The sequence below is a fragment of the Aquarana catesbeiana genome, linkage group LG08 (assembly GCF_042186555.1).
Source record: "Aquarana catesbeiana isolate 2022-GZ linkage group LG08, ASM4218655v1, whole genome shotgun sequence".
Taxonomy (NCBI): Eukaryota; Metazoa; Chordata; class Amphibia; order Anura; family Ranidae; genus Aquarana; species Aquarana catesbeiana.
The window spans coordinates 196,109,453-196,135,280 of NC_133331.1; the positions used below are offsets into that span (position 1 = coordinate 196,109,453).

Sequence of the window (25,828 nt, forward strand, 5' to 3'; positions counted from 1 at the left end):
GAGGAACATCATTCTGAAATTGTTCAGTTTTTTTTTTTTTTTTTTTATGTAAATTTTCACAAATTGGTGAGCCTCTGCCCAGCTTCTGAGACACTCTGACTTTCTAAGAGATTTTTTTTACACCCAGTTAACCTAATTATTCTTTAAGCTCTACCTTTTTTAGTACCACTTACTTTGCCAGCTTTTTGTTGCCCTGTCAACTTTTTTGAGATGTTGCTCTTGAGATGTCGGTACATTTTCTCAAATTAAACTTTGATATGTTTTCTTTTGTTCTAGTGAACAAAATATGGGTTTGAGATTTGCAAAGCATTGCGTTCTGTTTTTATGTAGATTCTAAAAAGCATCCCAACTTTTGTGGAATTGGGATTGTATAATGCAACCGGTAAGTACTTGGTTGAACTCCTATAAAACGAAACTGGTTTTTCCATGCAGTGCAAAGTAACAGGAGGGATTGTATTGCTGCCTGTGTCTCCGTTAGAGATATCCACTCTCTCTCGGTTTGTCCTGGTGATCATTAGCATGGGTGAGAATAAAATAAAATTCCAAATTCTGAGTTGTCACCAGAACAAGAATAAAGGAGAAATCTTCCAAATCTTCAATGGGGACATTGTCTAAGAGGGGTTCCCTCACTTTGGAGACTATTTCCTGTTGTAGCTATGAAACAGGAAGTGAAGGAAAGTCTTCCCAATGAGTCACAATGGAAAAAAAATAGGTGGTATAGCTCTCTTGTGTGTCAAAAAACCTGTACTTGCTGGGAGCACACTGAGACCTCCGATTTGCCGATTTGAATATTTGTGTTTTAGCAATACTGTCTGCACTGCTAATACTGCTGACTGGCTTTAAAATAAAACTGCTATTACCTCCATTATATACAAACCTACACTGTTCTCAGTTGAATACTTACAATGTGTCTGAGCCTTTCAGTGGTCTTTCTGCTTTAAACGTCAGATGCTGACTTGAAGATGAATATCAAGCAAGAAAGATGGGATTTGATCTGTGTTCCAGAAAAGCCAGACTTTGTCTCCGAGGAAGATGTTGACCTTTTCAGACAAGCACGGGAACTGTCCTTTGAGGTGAATATTTCCCATATTACTTTTATTCATTTAGCAGGACATTTTATTCATATGTTAAACTTGTGTTTTTGTAGCAATATGTGAAAAATAAAATAAATGAAAGCTATATTGCATTAAGGAATTGGGGAACAGCAGGTCACGTGATGCATTTAAGGGCTATTATAAATAGGAATTTTGGCTTTTACAACTAGGAAAAAGCCATACTTTACCTTCAAAACAAGGAGCACAACAAAAATTGTATGAAAATATATCATTTTTTTTACATATTTTATTAGGATAAAAACTTTACCAAAATAAATAATTTAATACAAACAAGCCAAATTAAAGGGATTGTAAACCCTCGTTTTTGAAAATAACAAACATGCCTATGTTGTCCTGCTCTGTGCAATCATTTTGCACAGAGCAGCCCCTATCCTCTTCTAATGGGGTTTCCCGCCAGCACTCCAGGCCCCTTCTCTTCATCGGGTGCCCCCACGGAAAGGCACTTTCCATGGGGGCAACTGAGCGGGCTTGCTTCCGAGTCTCGTTGCTGTGTCCATTGTCCCGCTCCCGTGTCACTGGATTTGGTTGACTGCAGCGGGAGCCAATGGCTCCTGCTATCAATCTGTCTGAGGAGAAAGACAGCGGCTAGAGGCTCTCCACTCATGCACATTTCTGCATCAGGTTCATGTAAGAAAAGGGAGGGCGGGGTCTGGGGGGGAGTTGCAGCACAGAAGACTTTTCACCTTAATGCATAGAATGCATTAAGGTGAAAAACCTTGAGGCTTTAAAACCACTTTAATGTTTGCTGTGCATGTGAGTAATTAGGTTATCATGATGAGTACAATATTACTACAAGGCTAGATTACCTGATCTTGAACAAATGTGTACATTTTTCATTGGTCAGTGCAGTTCACTTTTGAGATTCATCTGAAGCTGAAATACAAAAACACCAGAAAATACTGGCTAAAAGAAACTATTATATTGCCATTTTCTGGAGACAGAGGGGCAACCAAATATTTACTTAAAAGCTACAGTTCCATAAAGCCAAGTAGTATGTCTCCAGCTTGCGAAGGCTACACAGTGGAGATCAGGAATTTTGGCTTCTTTCCGACACCAACTTTTGAAGCATTTTCGATTGGATGTGAAATACTGTTCTGGAATCGGATCCTATAAAACATTGCACACTCAAACTGATTATTATTATTATTATTATACAGGATTTATATAGCAACAGTTTACGCAGCACTTTACAACATGAGGGCAGACAGTACACTACAATACAAATCAATACAGAAGGGATCAGAGGGCCCTGCTTGTTAGAGCTTACAATCTAGAAGGGAGAGTCAAGTCAGTGCATGTATAAAATAACCATAAAGGTCTTGAATCTACAAAGCAGCCACTATTCAAAGAGGAAATACTGTTATGTACTTTTACATACATCCAACACACTCCTGATCGGATCGATGTTGCAACCACAGTAGGTGAGTATGAATGTTGTGGGGGTTTTTTTTTTTTTTTAATCACGCACTTCTTTTTTTTAATAAAACTGATGTTGCTTTCGATTTTTGGTTTAACATAATTTAAATAATAAAACTAATGAAAATGACATGGACAACAGTAATGAGATCCCTAACTTAATATTTGGTTGTATATCCTTTAGGGCTCTTTCAGAAAGAAAGTAATGCTTGCTGCCCCATGAAAAGCAGTCTGCTGTGGATCACTTTTCAGAGGGTGGTATAGCAGTGGCTGGCAGGTGTTCAGGAGGTGCTACTGTTGCCTCCTGGTGCTTGTATATTTCTTTTAACATAGTGGGACTGCATTGTAATTGTGAGACAAAGATTTGCTGTCAATAGGCGAGTGCTGCCTGTCAAATCCTGCAGTTCGAGTTAAAAAAAAAAAAAAAAAAAAAGCCGCAAAACAAGTCATCGCGGCTGTGGCATGTGTACAGCCCTGTCAGGTTGTAATGTTAGAGTTCCAGTGGCTGGATGGGAGAACGATAAAGCCACCTGTGTTTTTCACCCCCAACCACCAGTGTAAAAGAGAAGCAATCACACAATTTGCATAGCTGTCAGTTTGAGACCTTCCACCGCAGATTCACAGATTCAAGGCATGCTGTGCCAGATGTAGCGATGCAACTTAAAAATGTAACCAAGTCACTTTTGTTTCACAGTAGTAGTACAGATTTCTTTTTTTTTTTCCCCCCAATGCTTCATTTTTTTTTTTTTTCCCTCTGTGAACAAAGGGCTAATATCACTTGCTAAACATTCCAGTTTTGTATCATTTGCCCAAAGAGTATTCTCCCAAAAGCCAATTATTGCGGCTTCTCAATATGCATTTTAGCTAATTCCAGTCTGGTATTTTTTTTTTTTTTTATATATATTTTATTTAAACCAGATAAAGGCAGATCCAGGACATTGCATCTATAATATATAGACATCAGTAGTATAGTCAGTTGCAGAGCATTTAATATGTCCAAACCGTAAATCAATGTTGAGAAGGTCAAGAAATCGTCATAAAGGATAATTCAAGCATGGATTTAATGTCTCTGCATATAGCCTAAGAAATAGACCCAGTGTTTGTATTCCTATGTGGAGTCCTCCTGGGTCTTTTTCCTTTGAGCACACTGTTGCTCAAAAAATGGATGGATGGGCGTGATCAGTCAATGATTTACTTTGACCTTGGCATGCATCTTGTATCTCCCTGGAAGTTTGCCTTTGCCTGTCTACCATTCTGCTACTGTCAGAATACACTGATTAACTTGTCCATTTGACAGAAGTTACTCTAAATATCGGCTTCTGTTGAACAGGGAGGGCCACACGCTGATCGAATTTTTATGCGCCTGTGACCAGCTTTAGTTTGAAATTTCACTATGGTTCAGTTATTTATAAACTGTTCTAAGGGTACCAACTAATCTTTCCTAGTCTTTTAGAATCTCTTCATGCAATAAGCAATATTTATCTCTTCACACTTTGCTTTGTTCTATGACATACCAAAGGCAAGCAGGTATACAAAATTTTTCTTTAATTTTGTCACTTTTCAGAAGAATAAAGTATTTGTTTTATTGACCCATAAGGGTACCAAAGAATCTGTCCATATCTGTATCACATTTGCTTTAATTAAATATACTATTTTCTCCACTTTTTGATCTGAGTGCAGGTACATTTTAACTGTATTTGTGGCACTGCTGTAATCTATTATGGATAGTGCAGTAGGAGACTGAAAACAAGCTAGGAGCCACAATGGCAGCTGTAAGCCTGTTTTTAAACTTTGACAGCTGGCTTAAAATGCAAAAGTGATCTGAGTGCCTGTACTGGCTTCTACCCAGATGTGCACCCAGTGTACCACTGTTATGGGTATCACAGCTGTTTTCGAACCATCAGCCAAATCACGCTGTTCTGTAGAGACGTGCGGGGCTGCCATTCATTCTTAATAGCACATCCACGCATCTTAACCCACAGCGTGTTTGCGGCTCCGGGAAGTTGCATGGCGCAAAAGCAGGCTGCCGTCCCGTGCAAACGTGGGCCGCAAACCCGCACAGGTATGAGCTTAACTGATCTTTCCCCCACTTTATCCTAAAGTGATTGTAAAGTCTTTTTTTTTTGTTTTGTTTTTGTTTTTTAACCACTTCAGCCCCGGACCAAAGACAAGAGGACTTTTTACAATTTGGCACTGCGCTGTTTTAACTGGTAATTGCGCGGTCATGCAATGTTGTACCCAAACGAAATTTGCGTCCTTTTTTTTTTCCCCACAAATAGAGCTTTCTTTTGATGGTATTTGATTGCCTCTGCAATTTTTATTTTTTGCGATATAAACTTAAAAAAAACAAAAATTTTGGGAAAAAAAAAAGATATTTTCTACTTTTTGCTATAAGAAAAATCCAATAAACTCAATTTTAGTCATACATTTAGGCCAAAATGTATTCAGCCACATATCTTTGGTAAAAAAAAATGTCAATAAGAGTATATTTATTGGTTTGCGCAAAAGTTATAGCATTTACAAACTTGGGTACATTTTCTGGAATTTATGCAACTTTTAGTTTGACTGCCTATCTCATTTCTTGAGGTGCTAAAATGGCAGGAGCGTACAACCCCCCCCCCCCCCTTTCCAAATGACCCCATTTTGGAAAGTAGACACCCTAAGGAAATTGCTAAGAGGCATGTTGAGCCCATTGAATATTGTATTTTTTTGTCTCAAGTGATTTAATAATGACAAAAAAAAATAAATTATTTTTACAAAAAGTTGTCACTAAATGATATATTGCTCACACATGCCATGGGCATATGTGGAATTACACCCCAAAATAAATTCTGCTCCTTCTCCCGAGTACGGGGATAGCACATGTGTGGGATTTTTTGGGAGCCTAGCCCACCTTCAGGATTTCTAAGGGCGTACATTTTTTATTTCACTCCTCACTACCTATCACAGTTTTGAAGGCCATAAAATGCCAAGATGGCACAAAACCCCCCAAATTACCCCACTTTGGAAAGTAGACACCCCAAGCTATTTGCTAAGAGGCATGTTGAGTCTATGGAATATTTTATATTTTGCCACAAGTTGCGGGAAAATTACAAACTTTTTTTTTTTTTTTGCACAAATTAAATGTTATATTGCTCACACATGCCATGGGCATATGTGAAATTACACCCCCAAAATACATTCTGCTGCTTCGCCTGAGTACGGGGATACCACATATGTGGGACTTTTTGGGAGCCTAGCCGCGTATGGGGCCCCGAAAACCAAGCAACACTTCAGGATTTCTAAGGGCGTAAATTTCTGATTTCACTCCTCACTACCTATCACAGTTTCTAAGGCCATAAAATGCCAAGATAGCACAACCCCCCCCCCCCCCCAAAAAAAATTACCCCATTTTGGAAAGTAGACACCCCAAGCTATTTGCTGAGAGGCCGTCCTGAAGCTCTGTATAGCACATGAGCGTTCAGCAAAGCCAATTGAAATAAGTATATAGACACTTTTTTATACCAGCGTCTGGCCTTACGGGCAACTAGGTATGGCGCCAACAACTGGTCGTTAAAGCTCCACCCTTCCCATATTTTGATTATAATCGTGGACACACAGGGGTTTCTCCACAACACCAGTCACCGTAGTAATTATGTCTGCATGAAGGGAGGTAAGAACGAAAACATTCTTATTGTCCCTCCACTTCATAGCGAGCAAGTTATTACACTTCAAGCAGGCTCTCTCCCTCAGCCTAAGACGGGAATCTACAAGCCGCTAGGGAAAGCCCTGACGATTAGATTGCATGGTACCACATGCTCCAATCTGATGATCAAACAAGTGACTAAAAAGTGGCACACTCGTGTAATGATTGTCCACGTACAAGAGGTACCCCTTTCCGAATAAGGGTGACACCAAGTCCCACACAATCTTGCCAGCGCTTCCTATGTAGTCAGGGCAGTTTGTCGGCTCTATCTCTTCCCTCGTAAACCATAAAACTACATGTATAGCCTGTGGCCCTGTCACAGAGCTTATACATCTTGACCCCGTATCTGGCACGCTTGCTGGGAAGATACTGTTTGAATGACAAGCGGCCAGAAAACGTAATCATCAGGGACTCATCAACGCAGACAACTTGATGGAGTAAACAAGTCTGCAAAACGTTCCTTAAAGTGGTTTACGAGGGGCCGAATTTTATAGAGCCGATCGTATCCAGGGTCTCCACGAGGACGACAGAGTTCATTGTTGAAGTGCATGAACCGCAAAATCTGCTCGTATTGTGCCCTGGTCATGGAAGTAGAGAACACGGGCATATGGTGAATTGGGTCAGTGGACCAATATGACCGCAACTCACTCTTTTTGGTTATGCCCATGAGGAGGGATAGGCCCAGAAAGATCTTAAATTCGGAAACCGTTATTGGTTTCCAATCTCTGGCAAGGGAGGACTGGGGATTAGTGGCAATGTATTGACCAGCATACAAATTGCTTTGGTCCACAATAGATCCATAGAGATCTTCGGTGAAAAACAGCGAATAAAAATCAAGTGACGTAAAATCAGCTGTTTCCACCTGAATGCCGGGTTGGCCAGTGAATGGGGGCAGTACGGGTGCTGCAGAAGTGGTGGGTTCCCAATTAGGATTGGCGAATGCAGCAGGAAGGGCACTATGGGCTCGACGGGCCTGTCTTTGTTTTTTGGTGGCAGCGGGACACTACTTGTGCTTGCCACCTCGCCAGCTTGAACTGCACTTATGGGACTCGCCACGTCACCAAGTGTTACTGCAGTGCTGGATGTACGACCAAGGTGTACTAGGCCGCTGGTGCTTGTCAGTTCACCAGAAGGAGTAGCGGCGCTAGTACTTCTCTGCTCCATATGAGAGCCCTGCGGTTCTTGCACCTCACCAGCAGAAGAAGATTGGGGTCTGGTACTCCTGACCTTGGCAGGGATCACAACTCCGTCGTCAGAGCTATCTGTCATGGAGCCACTGCTGTCTACAGGTCCCTATTCTGAGCCTGAATCTGACAGATGAGTGACTTCCTCTTCACTATCTGTCATGCTCAGAAACGTGTAGGCCTCTTCACTACTGTACCTTCGATTTGCCATTTTGGGCTCTAAATTTAGTGGTACAGTAGTGAGACTCATAGGTAAAAAAAGCTCCTGACTGTCAACGACTGTACCAAAAAAACTGTTGGCGATCACAGGGATCAGGCCTGACTGCTGCAGTCATGTGTTTAGTGTTTTGTAAGTGACAGTGATCGATCGATACTGCACTTGGCTGGGTGGAGGGGCAAAACGCAGGTGCTAGCAGGTATCTGGCCTGATCCCGCTAACACTGCATTTTTGGGAACCCTAAACTGCTGGGGACGCTAGTATAGATCAGATCAGATATTGATCCGTTCAGATACTATACCACTAAGGGAGGTGTATGCTGTGTGCGTTGATGTTATCGGTACCGGCACTAACCTGACGCTGCCTGGGACAACTCAGACCATATCTGACCCTAAAACCTAACTTCTATCACCCGCCGGGCGATCAGGGGGTTAAACCTTTATTAGGTAATAAACGGCGTGTGCCCTGACACTATAAAAAACAAAGTAACTAACCAGCGTCACCCGTAATAGTTATACAGTGATCACTGGTGAAAGGGTTAACTAGGGGGCAGTCAGGGGGTTAAAACCTTTACTAGGTAGTATATAGGGGTACCTGACGCTATAAAAACCTGACACTGAACCTAAATACTTACCTGGCTGACTAGCATCACCTGTGACACTAAAACAGTGATCCGGAAAAAGATTGCTTAGTGACACTGGCGACAGGGGTTAACTAGGGGGTGATCAAGGGGTTAAACCTTTATTGGGGGGTACCCTAGACCTAAAGGGGCCTACAACTAACTGCCCTACGACTTATAACAGTCACAATTGACACCAATGCAGTAATCAGTAAAAAAAAAAAGCTGCTATTGGTGTCACTGTGACAGGGGGTGCGGGGGGGTGATCGGTGGGTGATTAGTGTGCCTGCATGTTCTACTGTAAGTGTAGTGCACGCACTTGGGTGTCTTCTCTCCTTGGAAGCTGGAAAGAAAAGGCTTCACGAGGAGCGATGACACCACTTCCTCTGCTTCTGAACTGTAAACAGAAGCAGAGGAAGTGATGTCATCGTTTGTCATTTGCCAGGAGCAATCGTGAGGGGATGGCCATGAATCACTGGCCTCCCCCTCATCACGGATCGCTCCTGGAGCTAATCCGACTGCCGCAGGCACCGGGGGGGGGGGGGGCATTTGGACCCCCCGCCCGCGGGCAGGCAGGGACATACATGTAAGCCATTATGCCTGCCCATGCCATTGTGCCGACGTACAGCGGCCGGCAACTGGTTAATGAACAAACATATTATACTTCCCTGTGCAATGGTTTTGCACAGGGCAGCCTGGATTTTCCTCTTCTCTCGGGTACCCACTTGCTCCTGGCCCCTCCCTCCTGTCGAATGCCCCCACAGCATGCAGCATTCAGACACAGAGCTTCTCTCTTTCTCTCTTTCTCTCTTTCTCTCTTTCTCTCTTTCAACTGACTTTGATTGACAGCTGAAGGAGCCAATGGCACAGCTGCTATGTCTCAGCCAATCAGGAGGAGTGTCCCGGACAGCCGAGGGACTTGTGGACAGAGCTAGGGGGGCTGCTGCACACAGAAGGCTTTTTATCTTCGTGCATAGAATGCATGAAGATAAAAACCTTCTGCCTTTACAACTCCTTTAATGTTTAACCACTTGACAACTGGGCACTTAAACCCCCTTCCTAACCAGACCAATTTTCAGCTTTTGGTGCTCTCACATTTTGAATGACAATTACTCAGTCATGCAACACTGTATCTATATGAAATTTTTGTCCTTTTTTTCACACAAATGGAGCTTTCTTTTGGTGGTATTTAATCACCGCTGGGTTCTTTATTTTTTGCGCCGTAAAAGAAAAAAGACCAAAAAATCTGTAAAAAAAAATACATTTTTCTTCATTTCTGTTATAATATTTTGCAAATTAGTAATTTTTCTTCATATATTTTGGCCAAAATTTATACCGCTACATATCTTTGGTAAAATTAACCCAAATCGGTGGATATTATTTGGTCTTTGTGAAAGTTATAGAGTCCAAAAGCTATGGTGCGAATATCTGAAAATTGATCACACCTGAAGTAATTTCTTGAGACCCTAACATTCCAGAAAAGTACAAATACCCCCCAAATGACCCCTTTTTGGAAAGAAGACATTCCAAGGTATTTAGAAAGATGCATGGTGAGTTTTTTTAAGTTGTCATTTTTTCCCACAATTCTTTGCAAAATCAAGGTTTTTTTTTTTACTTTTTTTTTTTCCCCACAAAATTGTCATATTAGCAGGTTATTTCTCACACACAGCATATGCATACCACAAATTACACCCCAAAACACATTCTGCTATTACTCCCGAGTATGGCGATACCACATGTGTGAGACTTTTACACAGCGTGGCCACATACAGAGGCCCAACATGCAGGGGAGCACCTTCAGGCGTTCTGGAGCACCCAGGCCAATTCTGACATTTCTCTCCTACATGTAAAAATCATCATTTATTAGCTAGAAAATTACATAGAACCCCAAAACATTATATATGTTTTTTTAGCAAAGACCCTAGAAAATACAATGGCGGTCGTTGCAACATTTTATCTCGCACGGTATTTGCGCAGCAATTTTTTTAACGCGTTTTTTTTGGAAAAAAAACTGTTTTGTGCTTTACAAAAACCAAAACAGTAAAGTTAGCCTAATGTTTTTGCATAATGTGAAAGATGAAGTTATGCCGAGTAAATAGATACCCAACATGTCACCTTTCAAAATTGCACGCGCTTGTGGAATGGCGCCAAACTTTGCTACTCAAAAATCCCCATAGGCGACGCTTTAAAATTTTTTACTGGTTACATGTTTTGAGTTACAGAGGAGGTCTAGGGCCTAAATTATTGCTCTCGCTCTACCGATCGCAGCGATACCTCACATGTGTGGTTTGAACACCGTTTTCATATGTGGGCGGGACTTACGTATGCGTTCGCTTCTGCATGCGAGCACACAGGGACAGGGGCGCTTTAAAAATTTTTTTTTTTTTTTTATTGTTCATTTTACTTTATTTATTTTAGTTTGATGCTTTTTTCCAAAAAAAAAAATTTGGACCACTTTTATTCCTATTACAAGGAATATAAACATCCTTGTAATAGGAATATGGCATGACAGATCCTCTTTACAGTGAGATATGGGGTCAATAAGACCCCACATCTCACCTCTAGGCTGGCTTCGATCGTAGCGGTGAGTCGGTAGAAGCGCGGGAGGGGGGGACATCCCCTCTCGCCTCCCGTAAGAACGATCAAGCAGTGGAACAGCTGCTATGATCGTTCTCATGGTGTAGGGAATCGCCGGCTGAAAAAGCTGATATCTGAATGATGCCTGTAGCTGCAACCATCATTCAGATATCCCCGCACAAAGTCAAGGACGTTGTATGATGGCTGGCGGGCGGGAAGTGGTTAAAATGCTTTTTTTTTTTAAACACAAAGTTGTCCATTTATACAATATTTCTACCACATAACATGTACATACCAAAAATGACACCCCAAAATAGATTCTCCTACTCCTCCTGAGTACGGCGATACCACATGTGTGAGACTTCCACAGCCTGGCCACATACAGAGGGCGAGTACAGTTGAGCATTGCTCAGCATGGCGGGGGCATGGCAGAGTATGGCGGGGGCATGGCAGAGTATGGCGGGGGCATGGCAGAGTATGGCGGGGGCATGGCAGAGTATGGCGGGGGCATGGCAGAGTATGGCGGGGGCATGGCAGAGTATTGTGGGGGCATTGCAGAGTATTGTGGGGGCATTGCAGAGTATTGCACAGCATTGCATAGTAGTAGGGATGGCTGAGCATGGATGGATGGATGGCTGGATGTCTCTGTGCAGCGCTGTGGGCACTACACATACAGCCCACAGCGCTGCAGCCATCCATCCATCTCCCTCCCCGCTCACTGTGTACCGATCGGTACACAGGAGGGGAGGAGAGGAACCGGCGTCATCAGATGACGCCGGTCTGTTTACATGTGATCGCGCCGTCATCTGACGGCGCGATCACATGTTAAACGGCCGCGATCACCGGGTGGCAGCTGGAGTCTGGAGAGGAGGGCAGCTTCACAGCGTGCAGCTGCCGTGTCGCCCGGGCGGAGATACTAGTAGTGTGTGTAGTGACGTCGTCATCATGTCTGCAGTGCAGTGTGAGATGTGACAGGCTGAGGCTCAGTAGGGTAGGGAGGAGGAGGAACAAGGAGGAGGACACACTCACACAGTGACACATCGGGCGCGGCCGCGCCGCGCCGCTGGAGGTGTGTTGTTCCAGCCCAGCGGGCTGTGGGGTGAACGGGTCAGCTGAAAAAAAAATACCAGGGCTTTCCTCATCTGGAGGGTGTCAACCGGGTGCGGACCACACCCCCCGCACTCCCCTAGCAACGCCTCTGGTGGAGAAACCCTTGTTGGCAACCACAGAGGTCAGACGTTTCTTGTAGTTGGCCACCAGTTTTTCACACATTCAGTATGGATTCCAGCCCACTCCTCTTTGCAGATCCTCTCCAAGTCATTAAGGTTTTTGAGGCTGACGTTTGGCAACACAAATCTTCAGTTCCCTCCACATATTTTCTATGGGATAAAGGTCTGGAGACTGGCTAGGCCACTACAGGACCTTGATGTGCTGCTTCTTTAGCCACTCCTTTGTTGCCTTGGCCATGTGTTTTGAGTGATTGTCATGCTGGAGTACCCATCCACGACCTATTTTCAATGCCCTGGCTGAGGTAAGAAGGTTCTCACCCAAGATTTGACGGTGCATGTCCCTGTCCATCGTCCCTTTTGATGTGGTGAAGTTGTCCTGTACCCTTAGCAGAAAAGCACCCCCAAAGCATAATGTTTGCACCTCAATGTTTCATGGTGGGGATGGTGTTCTTGGGGTCATAGGCAGCATTCCTCCTCGTCCAAATACGGCGAGTTGATGCCAAAGAGCTTGCTTTTGGTCTCATCTGACCACAACGCTTTCATTCAGATATTCATTAGCAAACTTCAGATGGGCCTGTACATGTGCTTTCTTAAGCAGGGGGATCTTGCGGACGCTGCAGGATTTGTCTATGGTCCCAGCTGCCTTGAGATCATTGTAGTTCTGGGCTGATTCCTCACCGTTCTCATGATCATTGAAACTCCACGAGATGAGATCTTGAATGGAGCCCCAGACTGAGGGAGATTCACCGTTATTTTGTGTTTCTTTCATTCGCAAATAATCGCACCAACTGTTCTCACCCTCTCAACAAGCTGCTTGGCGATGGTCTTGTAGCCCATTCCAGCCTTGTGTAGGTTTACAATCTTGTCCCTGACATTCTTGGACAGCTCTTTGGTCTTGGCCATGGTGGAGAGATTGGAATCTGATTGCACTGTGGACAGGTGTCTTTTATACAGGTAACAAGCTGAGATAAGGAGCACTCCCTTTAAGAGAGTGCTCCTAATCTTAGCTCATTACTTGTATAGAAAACACCTGGGAGCCAGAAATCTTGCTGATTGATAGGGGATCAAATCCTTCTTTCACTTATTAAAATGCTAATCAATTTGTAACTTTTTTTGAAATGTGTTTTTCTGGATATTTTTTTATTTATTTTAGACTGATCATTTCTGTGGGCAAATGTACAAAATCAGCGGGGGATCAAATACTCACTTTCCCTCACTGTATATGTCCCAATGGCTTGTCTCTTTTATGTTCAGTTATGTTTAAAAGCAAACCATTTCTGATATGTTTAGAGATGAACAATGTAATGATGTTTTAAGTAATTGTTATGCCATTTTTTTTAATTGGGTAGAAAATAGGATGCCAAACATTTGATGACCACACTGGACGCTACCCTTCTGTTATTGAGTTTGGAAAGTTTGAAATCCAGACGTGGTACTCCTCGCCTTATCCACAGGAATATGCAAGGTGAGAGTTGTGTAATTTCCCACATAAGCACTTTTACCCAAAAAAGAAACATTTCATTTTTTATATCGTTTTTTTGAAAAATTACATTACCCATGCACTTTTTATCATTGTTTAACATATATTAACTCAGTTAAAGGAACACTAATGTGAAAGCTATTGGGGCATATTTAATAAAGTTGCTGCACTACTTTTTTGCATTGACTGCTCTTGTTAATATATTACACCAAATTTATGTAGCATTTGCAACACTTTTGGTTCTGGCAGTGACTAATGTGCCAGATCCTGGTAGGACAAACACCCCCTGGGGGTGCTTGACCCAAGTACAGCAACAGTTTTTTGCCTATAATAATTAAAACCACGGGAAAAAAGGTAATACTTTTACTCTCTCTTGACAGTGTAATAGATTTTTGCAACCTTTGGCACTATCACTGTAGATGGACAGATTGGTTGATTGTAAATGTAGAAGTAATATAAAAATATGCATATACAATGAAAAGGAGGAAATGTACTAAATACTATTATATTCAGGGAAATTATTTTAAGCTATGGTGGTACCTAGAAGTAAAAAAAAAATACAACGGGTGTGCCTACAGTTAGGGCAGTTCAGCATGATCTTGACACTCTTCATCTTCTAGTGGAGGGTAGAACTGTCAGTTAATAAAGCTTATGATCTTCTTGCATGTAAGCCGGACCACATCGTTATGACCGTTTGATACAAATGGCCATTAACAGTTTGTTTTCTATTATCTATGCAGGGTCAGCAGTTCTACATGGTAGAAAAGTGAAACTGTGGCTCTCATGAACGCAGTGGCGGCTGGTGAAGTTTTAGGATGGGGGGGCGCTAGGCCCTGCTCTTCCTTTTTGACCCCTCCCATTCGGTGAAAATGGGCGTAGTTTCAGCGAAATAGTGGGCCTGGCACTAAGGTGGTGTGGTTAGTGTCTGAGATGAACGAGGGATGGAGGGACAGCAGGCCTAGATCCTACACAACAATAGAAATATGTGTATTCTAGAAAGTTTAACAATCAGCAGATAAAGATACTCCAAACACCTGGTGTTAGTGCTTCAATCATTCCAGCACCATGGTTATGGTGTCAGGATGATTGAAGCGCATTATTTCTATTATTACATTGTAATATAAAATGAAATCATTCAACTCACCATAATGCAGAATCAGTGAGAGCCCTGAGCGTGTCACTAGCCACGTCGCCTGCCACCAGATGCCATCAGGTGTCCCCAGCGGAGTCCCTCCTTACATCAGGTGCCCCCAGCGGAGTCCCTTCTTACATGCAGCCTGTGTCCCACCAAATGCAGCAGCGTGTGTCACCACCAAATTGCAGCAGCGTGTGTCACCACCAAATTGCAGCAGCGTGTGTCACCATCAAACCCCCCCTCCCCCGGTTACTTACCTTGCTGTGTGTTGTCCTCTCCAGCGGTGTCTCCTGTGGAGAGGTCCTTTCTCATACTTCCTGTTTCTCTCTCCTGGGCGCAATTGGAGAGAGAAACAGGAAGTGACATCATACTCAGATGTCAATCAAACCGCCCGGCCATAGTAATAGATACTAGCGCCGGGCGGAAGCTACTCCGCTAAACGCCCCCAAATGAAGCGCCACGTATGCAATCTCGTGATTGCATAGACGTGGCTCTTCCCATAAGTGCACTGTGTCCGGCGTCCGAACACAGCGCACTTAAGGACCTTTTTTTTTTATTTTTTATTTTTAAAGGGCCAGCTTAAAAAAATTTTTTTTTTTTTTTTTTGGTGACTGCCTGGAGGGGAGGCGGCGCCCAGGCGCCCCCTATGGATGGGTCGCCACTGCATGAACGTTCTCTTCTTTCTACAGTGAGCTGAGGCTAGGTCATAGCAATAGGATAGGACTTGAAAAGAACACTTTTTTTCGACAGGTCGAAAGACATTTTTCATTCCTAGTGTTTTTCTGTCTGGCACAGCTGGAGGCAGTTGCTTTTTAGTTTTGTTATTAAAGGAGAAGTACAGCCAAAGCTCGTTTGGCTGAGCTTCTCCTATGGATCACAGGAGTGCAGTTCGTTGTGCACTCCTGTGACCCGTTTCCAGCAGAGAGAGGACTGTATTCCACTCTCCGCTGACGTCACAGAAATCAGTCCAGGCACTGCGTCATTCCGACAATAGAAGTCTGAATCCACCGGGTGCCTGGAATGACACACGTCTCAGTGAGCCACTGAGGGCCTGAGACAGCCGCTCCCTGCCCCTCCACAACCCAGCGCCGGAGGGAGCAGAGCGGAGAGCTGCTGATTGACAGTCTGTATAGTATATAATGTATAGTTCTTGATCCTTTTTGGTTGGTGTTTTTTTTTTTTTTTTTTTCCCCTCAGATTGCCAAAGCTTTACCTGTGCGAGTTCTGTCTGAAGTATATGAAGAGCAAGACTATCCTACTGCGGCATTTAAAGAAGTGTGGCTGGTTCCACCCTCCTGCCAATGAAATTTACCGGAAAGATGACTTGTCAGTGTTTGAGGTGTGTGGGCGACTATAATCTCTAGAAGGCCAGGCAGCGATATTCTCCCCTAATGTTAAAATTGATGTGTCTCTGACCTCCTCAAATTTCAACCCTACAGTTTCTTTAAATAAACAAATGTACCTTTTGCTAGTATCATGTAGCTTGTGGATGTGAAAGGCAATAGCCATTACTATAGTAGATGGTTTTGTAGGCGCAATCCAAAATTTCCTTCCCATATGTATTACGGTTAGGTTTGAAAAATTGTAATCTATTTACGTACTTTGTTATTGGTCAGTGCTCATTATAAATGCTTTTTGTACGGCTCTTGTTTTAGGTGGACGGTAACATTAGTAAAATCTACTGCCAAAATTTGTGTTTGCTGGCAAAGCTTTTTCTGGATCACAAAACATTATATTATGACGTTGAGCCATTCCTTTTTTACGTTCTTACTAAAAATGACAAGAAGGGCTGTCATTTGGTTGGATATTTCTCTAAGGTAGGTTTTCTAAAACTCGATTTCCAAACACTGCATGTTGTATGAATCCAGTTCTGAGCTGAAAAGGATGACTCCAGCACAGTTAAAGGCATTCTTCTAAGGACGCTTTTTCACTACATTCTGCGCTTTGCTTCTTTAGCACTGTACATGTGATTGTTGATGGATTTTATTGCGTTTTTGAACCCACAAGAAGTGTATTTCTAATAATATTTGCAAGCACATTGGCTATTACCAATTCCTAATGGTCATCTCCAACCTGGGTATTCAGATTTGGAGAACTTAACTAAAATTCACTTTTCAACTCACCAGATAATAACATTGATGAATCACTTGTACTAATACAATTTAGGGTCTACACACACTATACTATGTCTGTAGTAAACCACATAAAATATTATAATACCACTAACTCAAATTGTTGTAACTCTGTACTCAATTATATTGCAGCATGTGAACTACTAATTGATTAGTATCTCTGCTTATCCTTATATCCACACTCTACTACTGCCTATAGAAAATCACATGCATATAGTGCTAATGAGTGCCACGACTAATTATTTATTAAAGTGACTCAGTGCAACGAAATAAAATGTATACATTAATACTCAAATATCAACATCTGTCATAAAATAAATCCAATATATGTGCTCAAAATATTCACAAGTGTGTCCCCATGCCCTAAGAAGTGCTATGTGCAAAGTGCTATTGTGCTTGATTCACAAGCTGACATGCATTGTATATACAGTCCATTCACAGTCCAAAACACCAAAAGCAACTCGTGATAGCAAAACGTGTCCTTGTGTCCACTCTGGTGCTCCCCCCTTCAGTATATGTGCTCACCTTAGAGCGTGTGACCCTGCAATTAAGCCTGGTTAAAACACGCATATGAACCACCTCTGGGTTCAGTGTTTATGTTGAAATCCTGGGCTGGTTGCTGGTAACGTGTTCCAGGCTTGTGAATATTTTGAGCACATATATGTATTGGATTTATTTTGTGACAGATGTTATTTGAGTATTAATGTATATATTTTATTTCGTTGCACTAAGTCACTTTAATAATTAGTTGTGGCACTCAGCACTATATGCATGTGACTTTCTATAGGCAGTAGTAGAGTGTGGATATAAGGATGAGCAGAGATACTAATCAATTAGTAGTTCATATGCTGCAATGTAATTGAGCACAGAGTTACACCAATTTGAGTTAGTGGTGTCATTATAATATTTTATGTGTTTTACTACAGACATATTATAGCATGTGTATTAAACACACAGGCACTTTTTTTTATTATTTTTTTTTGCTGAATACAAGGCCTTATGGGATCGGTGCTAGCAGCTGAATATATTAGAACTGACAATTTGTGTATGGTAGCTCGCAAGATCACCATTGTTACAATTTAGGGTCTAATGGCTCTCTAGTAGCTATGGAAATAATTTTCACTCTGTCTTGTCTGTTCATATTTTAAGATTACATGCTTTATGCAAGTACCTATTCTCTTATCTTGCAAGAAGACTTAGGGCTAGTGTACACAGGTATTTTAAATGTTTACTATGTGTTTACATGCTCATTGGCTTGAATAGAGGAATGCACTGAGCTTAGCTGACCTGATGAGCCCCTACTAATAGAAAAAATAAAACGGACCCTCGTACATTTAAGTGAGAGGGTGACCATCCTGAAATATGCACCTTTATAAAAGAAGTCAGAAACAGTTTTCCCATGAATAATGCTAATGAAATCATTGATAATAACTGTAGAGCCCAGAACTAATATCTGTGTTTGGTAGATGCTGGAGAGCTAAACCCACCTGCCAGCTTCTTATACTGGGTTTGTACAAATGTTTTGGACATTGTGAAGGGGTTCCACTCTCCCTGTTGAGAATATTTTATTTATATTTCATGTTGTAAAATTAGGAGGAACTGAAACGTGCAGAGAGGTGGGTGGAGGAAAAAACAAGCTCCTGAGTTAACTTAAACAATTTACCAATTTTGGCAGGTAGAGCTCACTGTTGGAATATCCATCACATAAAGGAAACAAAGTACATGTGGGGATGAGAAGCATTGTATCTCTGAAATTGTGTTAGGTTTTATCTGGTGTAAATATTTTTCATTGGCTGCAGACACACAAGAGCCTTGGTTAGGCTCTAGTAGTATACCCAGCTTTAAAGGATAGGTTCACCTTTTAGAAAAAAATGCACACATTTGTTTTTGCTGGAGTCTGCAGAGAATTGCACCCATGATCAGTAGATCACAGTTGCAATGCCAGACTCCTGCAGACAAGCCCTACAGTTTTCTGCCTGTACCTCTGTACAGGTTGTCCATTTGAATGCTGTAGGACTTGCGAATGAACTAGGAGTGCAGTCATCAGCAGTTTATTGAGGACTACAAGCTGTCTGCTATAGTAGCAGATGGGGCTTGTAGTGTTCTCATTCCTGCACAGCCATGCTGTTTTTGAAAAGTAACAGTGGGTACAGGGTGATGAACCTTCGCCTGCTGTCATGGGTGGGGGGGGGATCGTGAGGGGGACTCACCCTAAATATGTGTGTGACATGTAGCATACTCCAAAAGGTGAACTTGGCCTTTAAACACAGACAGCAATAAAACCTTGCTGAGATTCAAACCCTTTCCATACTTAATAAAAAGAAAGTATGTGTGGGGGGCACTTGGCAGGGGCGAGGGGGCCAGAGCGCCAACAGGGGACCCAAGAAGAAGAGAATTGGGGCTGCTCTGTGCAAAACAGAGCTGGTAAGTATGACATGTTTGGTATTAAAAAAAGAAAAATTTGGCTTTACAAACACGTTAAGGCTCCATGCACACTAGCTTTTTTCATAAGCTCACATAGGATAACACTATTGAGCTTATAGAAGCAGAAAAAAATAATTGCTTCTAGGAGCTTAAAAAAACACTAGTGTGCATGGAGCCTAAATCCCCAACATTTATTTTGAATGGTACAAATAAACGTGAAGTAATAAAGGGGCTACACAGTAGGGCAAGGACTAGGGTGTCCCCAGAACACTGTCAGGCTACTTATTAGATTTTTGAAAAGAGAAGTGATGATATGGAAAGGGCAGTAATCCATTACTACCAGTCAGACTCTTAATATATATCAATGCATTAAACTGAAATCTGATTGGCTGTTATAGGCAAACTATACTTTGTCCCTTATGTTAGTTTTTACTCTTTTTGGATAGGCCTTTTTATCCTTTTGTGTGTCAATAATTTAACCCAGTTGTCTTCCTTTTTTATACAGGAGAAACTTTGCCAGCAGAAGTACAATGTGTCATGTATCATGATTTTGCCTCAGTATCAGCGGCAGGGATTTGGAAGGTTCCTCATTGACTTCAGTAAGTTTTATCCATCTCTGTTCCTTCAAGCCCTTTGGGTCATTTATGAGACCATTAGGAGCTCTAGTGTGCTAGCTTGCCATGTGCCAAAAGCAAAACATACAACGTTGTAGATCAAGTAATGCTATTGATCATTGTAAAGTTTGATTCTTTGTATATTGAGGATTCTTTGATGCACTTAAGTCTTTTTCTGATACTGCTCTGTAGTTACTTGAAAGACTACAAGCTCTCAAGTCCTGGTTGCATACAGCTGCGTGATGCAGGTGGTATTTTTAGGAGATTAGTATTAGTATAGTGAGATAAGTGCGCTAAATACACTATCTATTGCGTGCTATAATTAATTTAAGACAGATAATTGAACCACATACTTTAGACCTAAGATGATCTAGATTAATTCATAAAAAAGACTTGTAGTAATGGATATGTATAGCAAGTTCACATATTGCACTGTTAAAAGTAAAAAGGAACTGGTGTAAAGAAAAGAACGTCACAGAGTGATTATCTTCCTTATTAGGCTTGGTTCGACAAATGTTGTAACTTCAGTGACGTCATGTGATGTGACGTCATCCAGTGACGTCATCTGATGTGCCTGATTGGTACTCACAGCATAGTGCGAGGAAGATCGCGGTGGGCGGCTGACTGCTCTATGCGCTGATGTGTGTAACATACAAGTGAGTGCATTTAATTTGATTTGCCAAGGAGATCATTTTGAATGGTTCATTGCGCAATGGAATCTTTTCTGTTTGATTACATGAATGAAATTGAATGCTGGAAAAGTGCATAAGCTGATCATCTGATGAAACCGTGAACAAACCCTGGGTAAAGTTACAACATTTGTCGAACCAAGCCTAATAAGGAAGATAATCATTCTGTGACGTTCTTTTCTTTTACACCAGTTCCTTTTTACTTTTAACAGCGCAATATGTGAACGTGATATACATATCCATCTAGGATTACTACAAGTCTTTTTTATGAATTAATCTATATCATCTTAGGTCTAAAGTATGTGGTTTAATTATCTGCCTTAAATTAATTAATTATAGCACATAATAGATAGTGTACTTAGCGCACTTATCTCACTATACTAATACTAATTTATCTTGAGTGGTATCAGAACACGTACACATAGGTGCGGCTTTACACTAATTTATACCGTTTATCTCAGGAATTTTTGCATTTTTTGGAATATCACATATAATTTGGAGCTTGGTTTTTCACATAAGCATACAATATTGGAATCACCATACAATATTGGAATCACCACATAACATTGGAATCACCACATTTATCCAATTAGCGCTTTAGTTAATTATTGCTAAATATCAAATTTTTAGGAGATTCATGGGCTCTTTGGTGTACAGATAAATAAGCCTACCTTGTCAGGTTAAAATAATGTAATGCGTTAGTGGTATCTTACTTCTGTGCAGTCTTTTAGGTTTAAGTTTTTTTTTTTGGGTTTCTATAGTGCAACAAATTTCTGTACAAGTGAGATATTGTTAAATAGAACGTAACGTATTATTTCTGTTACAACCACATAAATACGATACATGGTTAAAACAATCTATTGTTAAAAAGACTGTTTCAGGTAATAAAAAAAATACAGCAGCCTCTATTTTTTTTATTTAAGGGATAAATCCCAGGCTGTTCCGAGGGGACAAAGCTTTGCAACTTTTTATGGTTTCAAAACTTGTCAGGCTCTTTCTGCCTCTTGCACTTTCTTTTTGCAATTGATGCAGTCCATCATAGTAATGGGCCAATAGGAATGTGGGGGCATGCGGTAACCACAAACTGAAACTACCCAGAGGTCAAAGCTTTGCCTGTAAGAATAGCCTGGTGTAGCAGCCTCTGTTTTGTCTTTAAAGGGGTTGTAAAGGCAGAAGGTTTTTTTCTTTTTTTTTTTCCAATACTTTATTTAAAGAGAACACACGAGAAATACAGATGCCACATCCATAATATGTAAAACAAGGCACATTTCCAGCAATAATGAGTCTACAGCACCAAAAAAAGGAAAAGACCTCTTTGCATAAAAAAGTGAAATGAAATGAAACCCACAATTTTATATAGCCATGGCACAAACCATTACTTGAACAGAATATATATAGTCATGGACTTTGTGTGGACATATAAAAAAGAAACCAAGTACCATAAAAACGAGTTTTTTATGTACCATTGAAAACTTATTACACAACATTAAAAATTACTCCCCACATAGGGATTCACAACGTGCAAAAATTCCGATTACAGTTCACATTTGGGTTCAATGCCTTTTGAGAATCCTTACACTGGAACCCAGTCCTAATCTTTAATAGAGTAATATCTGTCAGTAGAGTAGACTGGAATTCATAGCATGTGTATGTTGCCCATAGAGGTGCAAATGAGTAAGCCAAGGTGAAGCCACTGCCTCTCTGGTGGAAAATTTGGGTACAATCCATAAACAGCCATTGGTCTTGTACTTCTAATCTGAAAATAAAAGGACCGACTTCCCAATGGGGAATCATCCAAACCCAATGTGAGTAAGTCACCATAAAGACAGCATGGTAATCAAAGTAGTCAAGGCACATACAGTATCTCATAAAAGTGAGTACACCCCTCACATTTTTGTAAATATATTATTATATCTTTTCATGTGACAACACTGAAGAAATTACACTTTGCTACAATGTAAACTAGTGAGTGTACAGTTTGTATAACAGTGTTAATTTGCTGTTCCCTCAAATTAACTCAACAAACATCCATTAATGTTTAAATCACTGGCAACAAAAGTGAGTACACCACCTAAGTGAAAATGTCCAAATTGGGCCCAAAGTGTCAATATTTTGTGTGGCCACCATTATTTTCCAACACTGCCTTAACCCTCTTGGGCATGGAGTTCACCAGATCTTCACAGGTTGCCACTGGAGTCCTCTTCCACTCCTCCTTGACGACATCACGGAGCTGGTGGATGTTGGAGACCTTGTGCTCCTCCACCTTCCATTTGAGGATGCTCAATAGGGTTTAGGTCTAGAGACCTGCTTGGCCAGCCCATCACCTTTACCCTCAGCTTCTTCAGCAAAGCAGTGGTCGTCTTGGAGGTGTGTTTGGGGTCGTTATCATGTTGGAATCCTGCCCTGCGGCCCAGTCTCCAAGGGGAGGGGTTCATGCTCTGCTTCAGTATGTCACAGTACATGTTGGCATACATGGTTCCCTCAATGAACTGTAGCTCCCCAGTGCCAGCAGCACTCATGCACCCCAGACCATGACACTCCCACCACCATGCTTGACTGTAGGCAAGACACACTTTTCTTTGTACTCCTCCCCTGGTTGCTGCCACACATGCTTGACACCATCTAAACCAAATAAGTGTATCTTGGTCTCGTCAGAGCACAGGACATGGTTCCAGTAATCCATGCGCTTAGTCTGCTTGTCTTCAGCAAACTGTTTGCTGGCTTTCTTGTGCGTCATCCTTAGAAGAGGCTTCCTTCTGGGACGACAGCCGTGCAGACAAATTTGATGCAGTGTGCGGCGTATGGTCTGAGCACTGACAGGCTGACCCCCCCTCACCCCTTCAACCTCTGCAGCAATACTGGCAGCACTCATACATTTATTTCCCAAAGACGACCTCTGGATATGAGGCTGACGGCGTGCATTCAACTTCTTTGGTCGACCATGGCGAGGCTGTTCTGAGTGGAACCTGTCCTGTTAAACCGCTGTATGGTCTTGGCCACCGTGCTGCAACTCAGTTTCAGGGTCTTGGCAATCTTTTTATAGCTTAGGCCATCTTTATGTAGAGCAACTATTCTTTTTTTCAGATCCTCAGAGTTCTGAGGTGCCATGTTGAACTTCCAGTGACAAGTATGAGAGAGTGAGAGCGATAACACCAAATTTAACACGCCTGCTCCCCATTCATACCTGAGACCTTGTAACACTAACGAGTCACATGACACCAGGGAGGGAAAATGGCTAATTGGGCCCATTTTTGACATTTTCACTGTGTGTTGAGTTATTTTGGGGGGACAGCAAATTTACACTGTTATACAAGCTGTACACTCACTACTTTACATTGTAGCAAAGTGTCATTTCTTCAGTGTTGTCACATGAAAAGACATAATAAAATATTTACAAAAATGTGAGGGATGTACTCACTTTTGTGAGATACTGTATATACCAAAGAAGAGGCTCTTCAGAAGTATCTTAGAAACAAACTCTTCACATTAATCCACATGGGTTTTGGATTCTCTTATCAAAATCATAAGAACTCTTTAACAGTCGCATAGCCTTTCAGTACTCCTTTACGATCTGACACTGCTTAGTTGTATAGTTTAGATGCAGCATTTCACCACCATAAAAATGTATGATGTGTTCTTAAAATAATGTCTTTAGCCCATTTTGTTCTGTTTTTAACATGGTAGAACGAATCTCATGACTCCTGTATTGTGAGCTATCAAAGCTAGATTGTATAAATCCTGTGCTCAGGAGATAAAACCATGCAGAAGGTGGAAGCATAAGGAAGAGATCTGCATTGCGTGTAAAATCTCACCCTAGGAATGAAGACCTCCCTCCTCTCCCTCCCTCCCTCTCTCTCTTCTTTTCCCTGTACTGTCAGAACTCATTGCTTAAGCTGATCTTGGCAGCTGTGTACTTGTGCTGTAGCTCTTTTGTCTGTTGGAGCTCTTGGCAGTGCATGTGTCTGAAGTGTGCATGTTAGTCTGGGCACTGTGACTGTGTCTGTTATGAAGCTGATTTTGTGGGAAACACAGGATACTGCTTGCTCACTGACACATGAATGAGACAGAATTCATACAAAACATAATGCTGGACCCCAGAACTATGACCATTACTTAAGTAAACATGGGTATAATTGTCTGTGTGATAAGGTTCTATTTGTGCTGCTTGAATGCTTTGATTTGTCTGTAGATTAGTGTTTTCTACATTGTGTCTCAGGGGCTGTCTCAACGTTTATTGCAGGCTTGTGAAGGTGTTTAATGAGGTTGGCTGAGTGTAATTACAGGAAGTCAGACTGCTTTGCCCCCCTGGTGTTTGTCGTGTCCCCTCTAAGTGCCTCTTAATAACACTGACAGCCTGCAGCGCTTTCTCATTATCTCTGTCCTGCGCTGCCAGATTCTTGTCTTTTACTTAACCTTTTTTTCTCCTGCATACTGTAATATGTTTTGCATGCAACACACAGGAGGGGTATAGTGTTATATATCCTATTACAGGAGCTGTAGGATATTGACACATATTCAAACCACTATAATTTAATCTATCAAGTGCTTTCTTACTGAAAACAGAAAGCTTCACATAGACCGCAGCACCTCTGCTTCTCTTGAATCATAATGGTGGTGCGGTAACCTGGATATTATACAGTTTTGATAGTAAGCACAATGGTTAAAAGGCTTCATGTGATCCTGCTTTCTTCAGAATATATCTTGGTTTACAAAGGATTAAAGAACCTTATATTACAAAATGATTGTGCATTTGTTTTTTGACCCCTTTTTCTCTATTTTTTTTTAAATTGATACATTTTTTTGTATCTGTATTATGACAATGGCAGCGACATTTAAAGTGAATACAAAGAACAAATGGATGCTTTTTTTGAGTTTGGTCCCCCGACCACCCAGGTAACCCTCAAACTCATGCTGTGTCTGGCTCCTCCCCCCCAGTAAATGGCAATCTTTTTTTACTTAATACCTTCTCCACAACTGAGGGAATACTCTTTTTGGCAATAAATTAGGATTTATTTATTTACAGCATTAGCGAAGCATGACTTATTTTTAAATAATGTTTTCACTGTTTTAGTGGTACTTGCTAACATCTACATACTAAAAATACAAAAAATAGGGGAATTCAACTGTGGTTACACAATGCTGAAATGCGCCCTCTTGTATACTATATTGATTAAGCAACCAGGCTGGTAGGCATTTTAAAACGCACAAAATGTAAGGTTTTGCACTTTGATCAAAGGTCTGACTACCCACACCAAGGGTAATCATTTCTGATGAGTCCTACACTAATGTTCTTCTGAATCTTAACATTTAAT

At 41.5% G+C, this 25,828-nt stretch overlaps 1 protein-coding gene across 5 annotated transcripts in view; it reads left to right on the forward strand.

The window, feature by feature from the left end:
• Positions 1-25,828, forward strand: part of KAT6B (lysine acetyltransferase 6B) — a 228,609-nt gene that overhangs the window by 142,335 nt on the left and 60,446 nt on the right. For all 5 annotated transcript variants that reach the window (XM_073596770.1, XM_073596768.1, XM_073596772.1 and 2 more), the window contains 5 exons: positions 949-1,073; positions 13,392-13,507; positions 15,855-15,996; positions 16,313-16,474; positions 19,719-19,812. In XM_073596770.1, the coding sequence (XP_073452871.1) occupies positions 949-1,073; positions 13,392-13,507; positions 15,855-15,996; positions 16,313-16,474; positions 19,719-19,812 (639 nt within the window). The remainder of the gene's footprint in view (positions 1-948; positions 1,074-13,391; positions 13,508-15,854; positions 15,997-16,312; positions 16,475-19,718; positions 19,813-25,828) is intronic.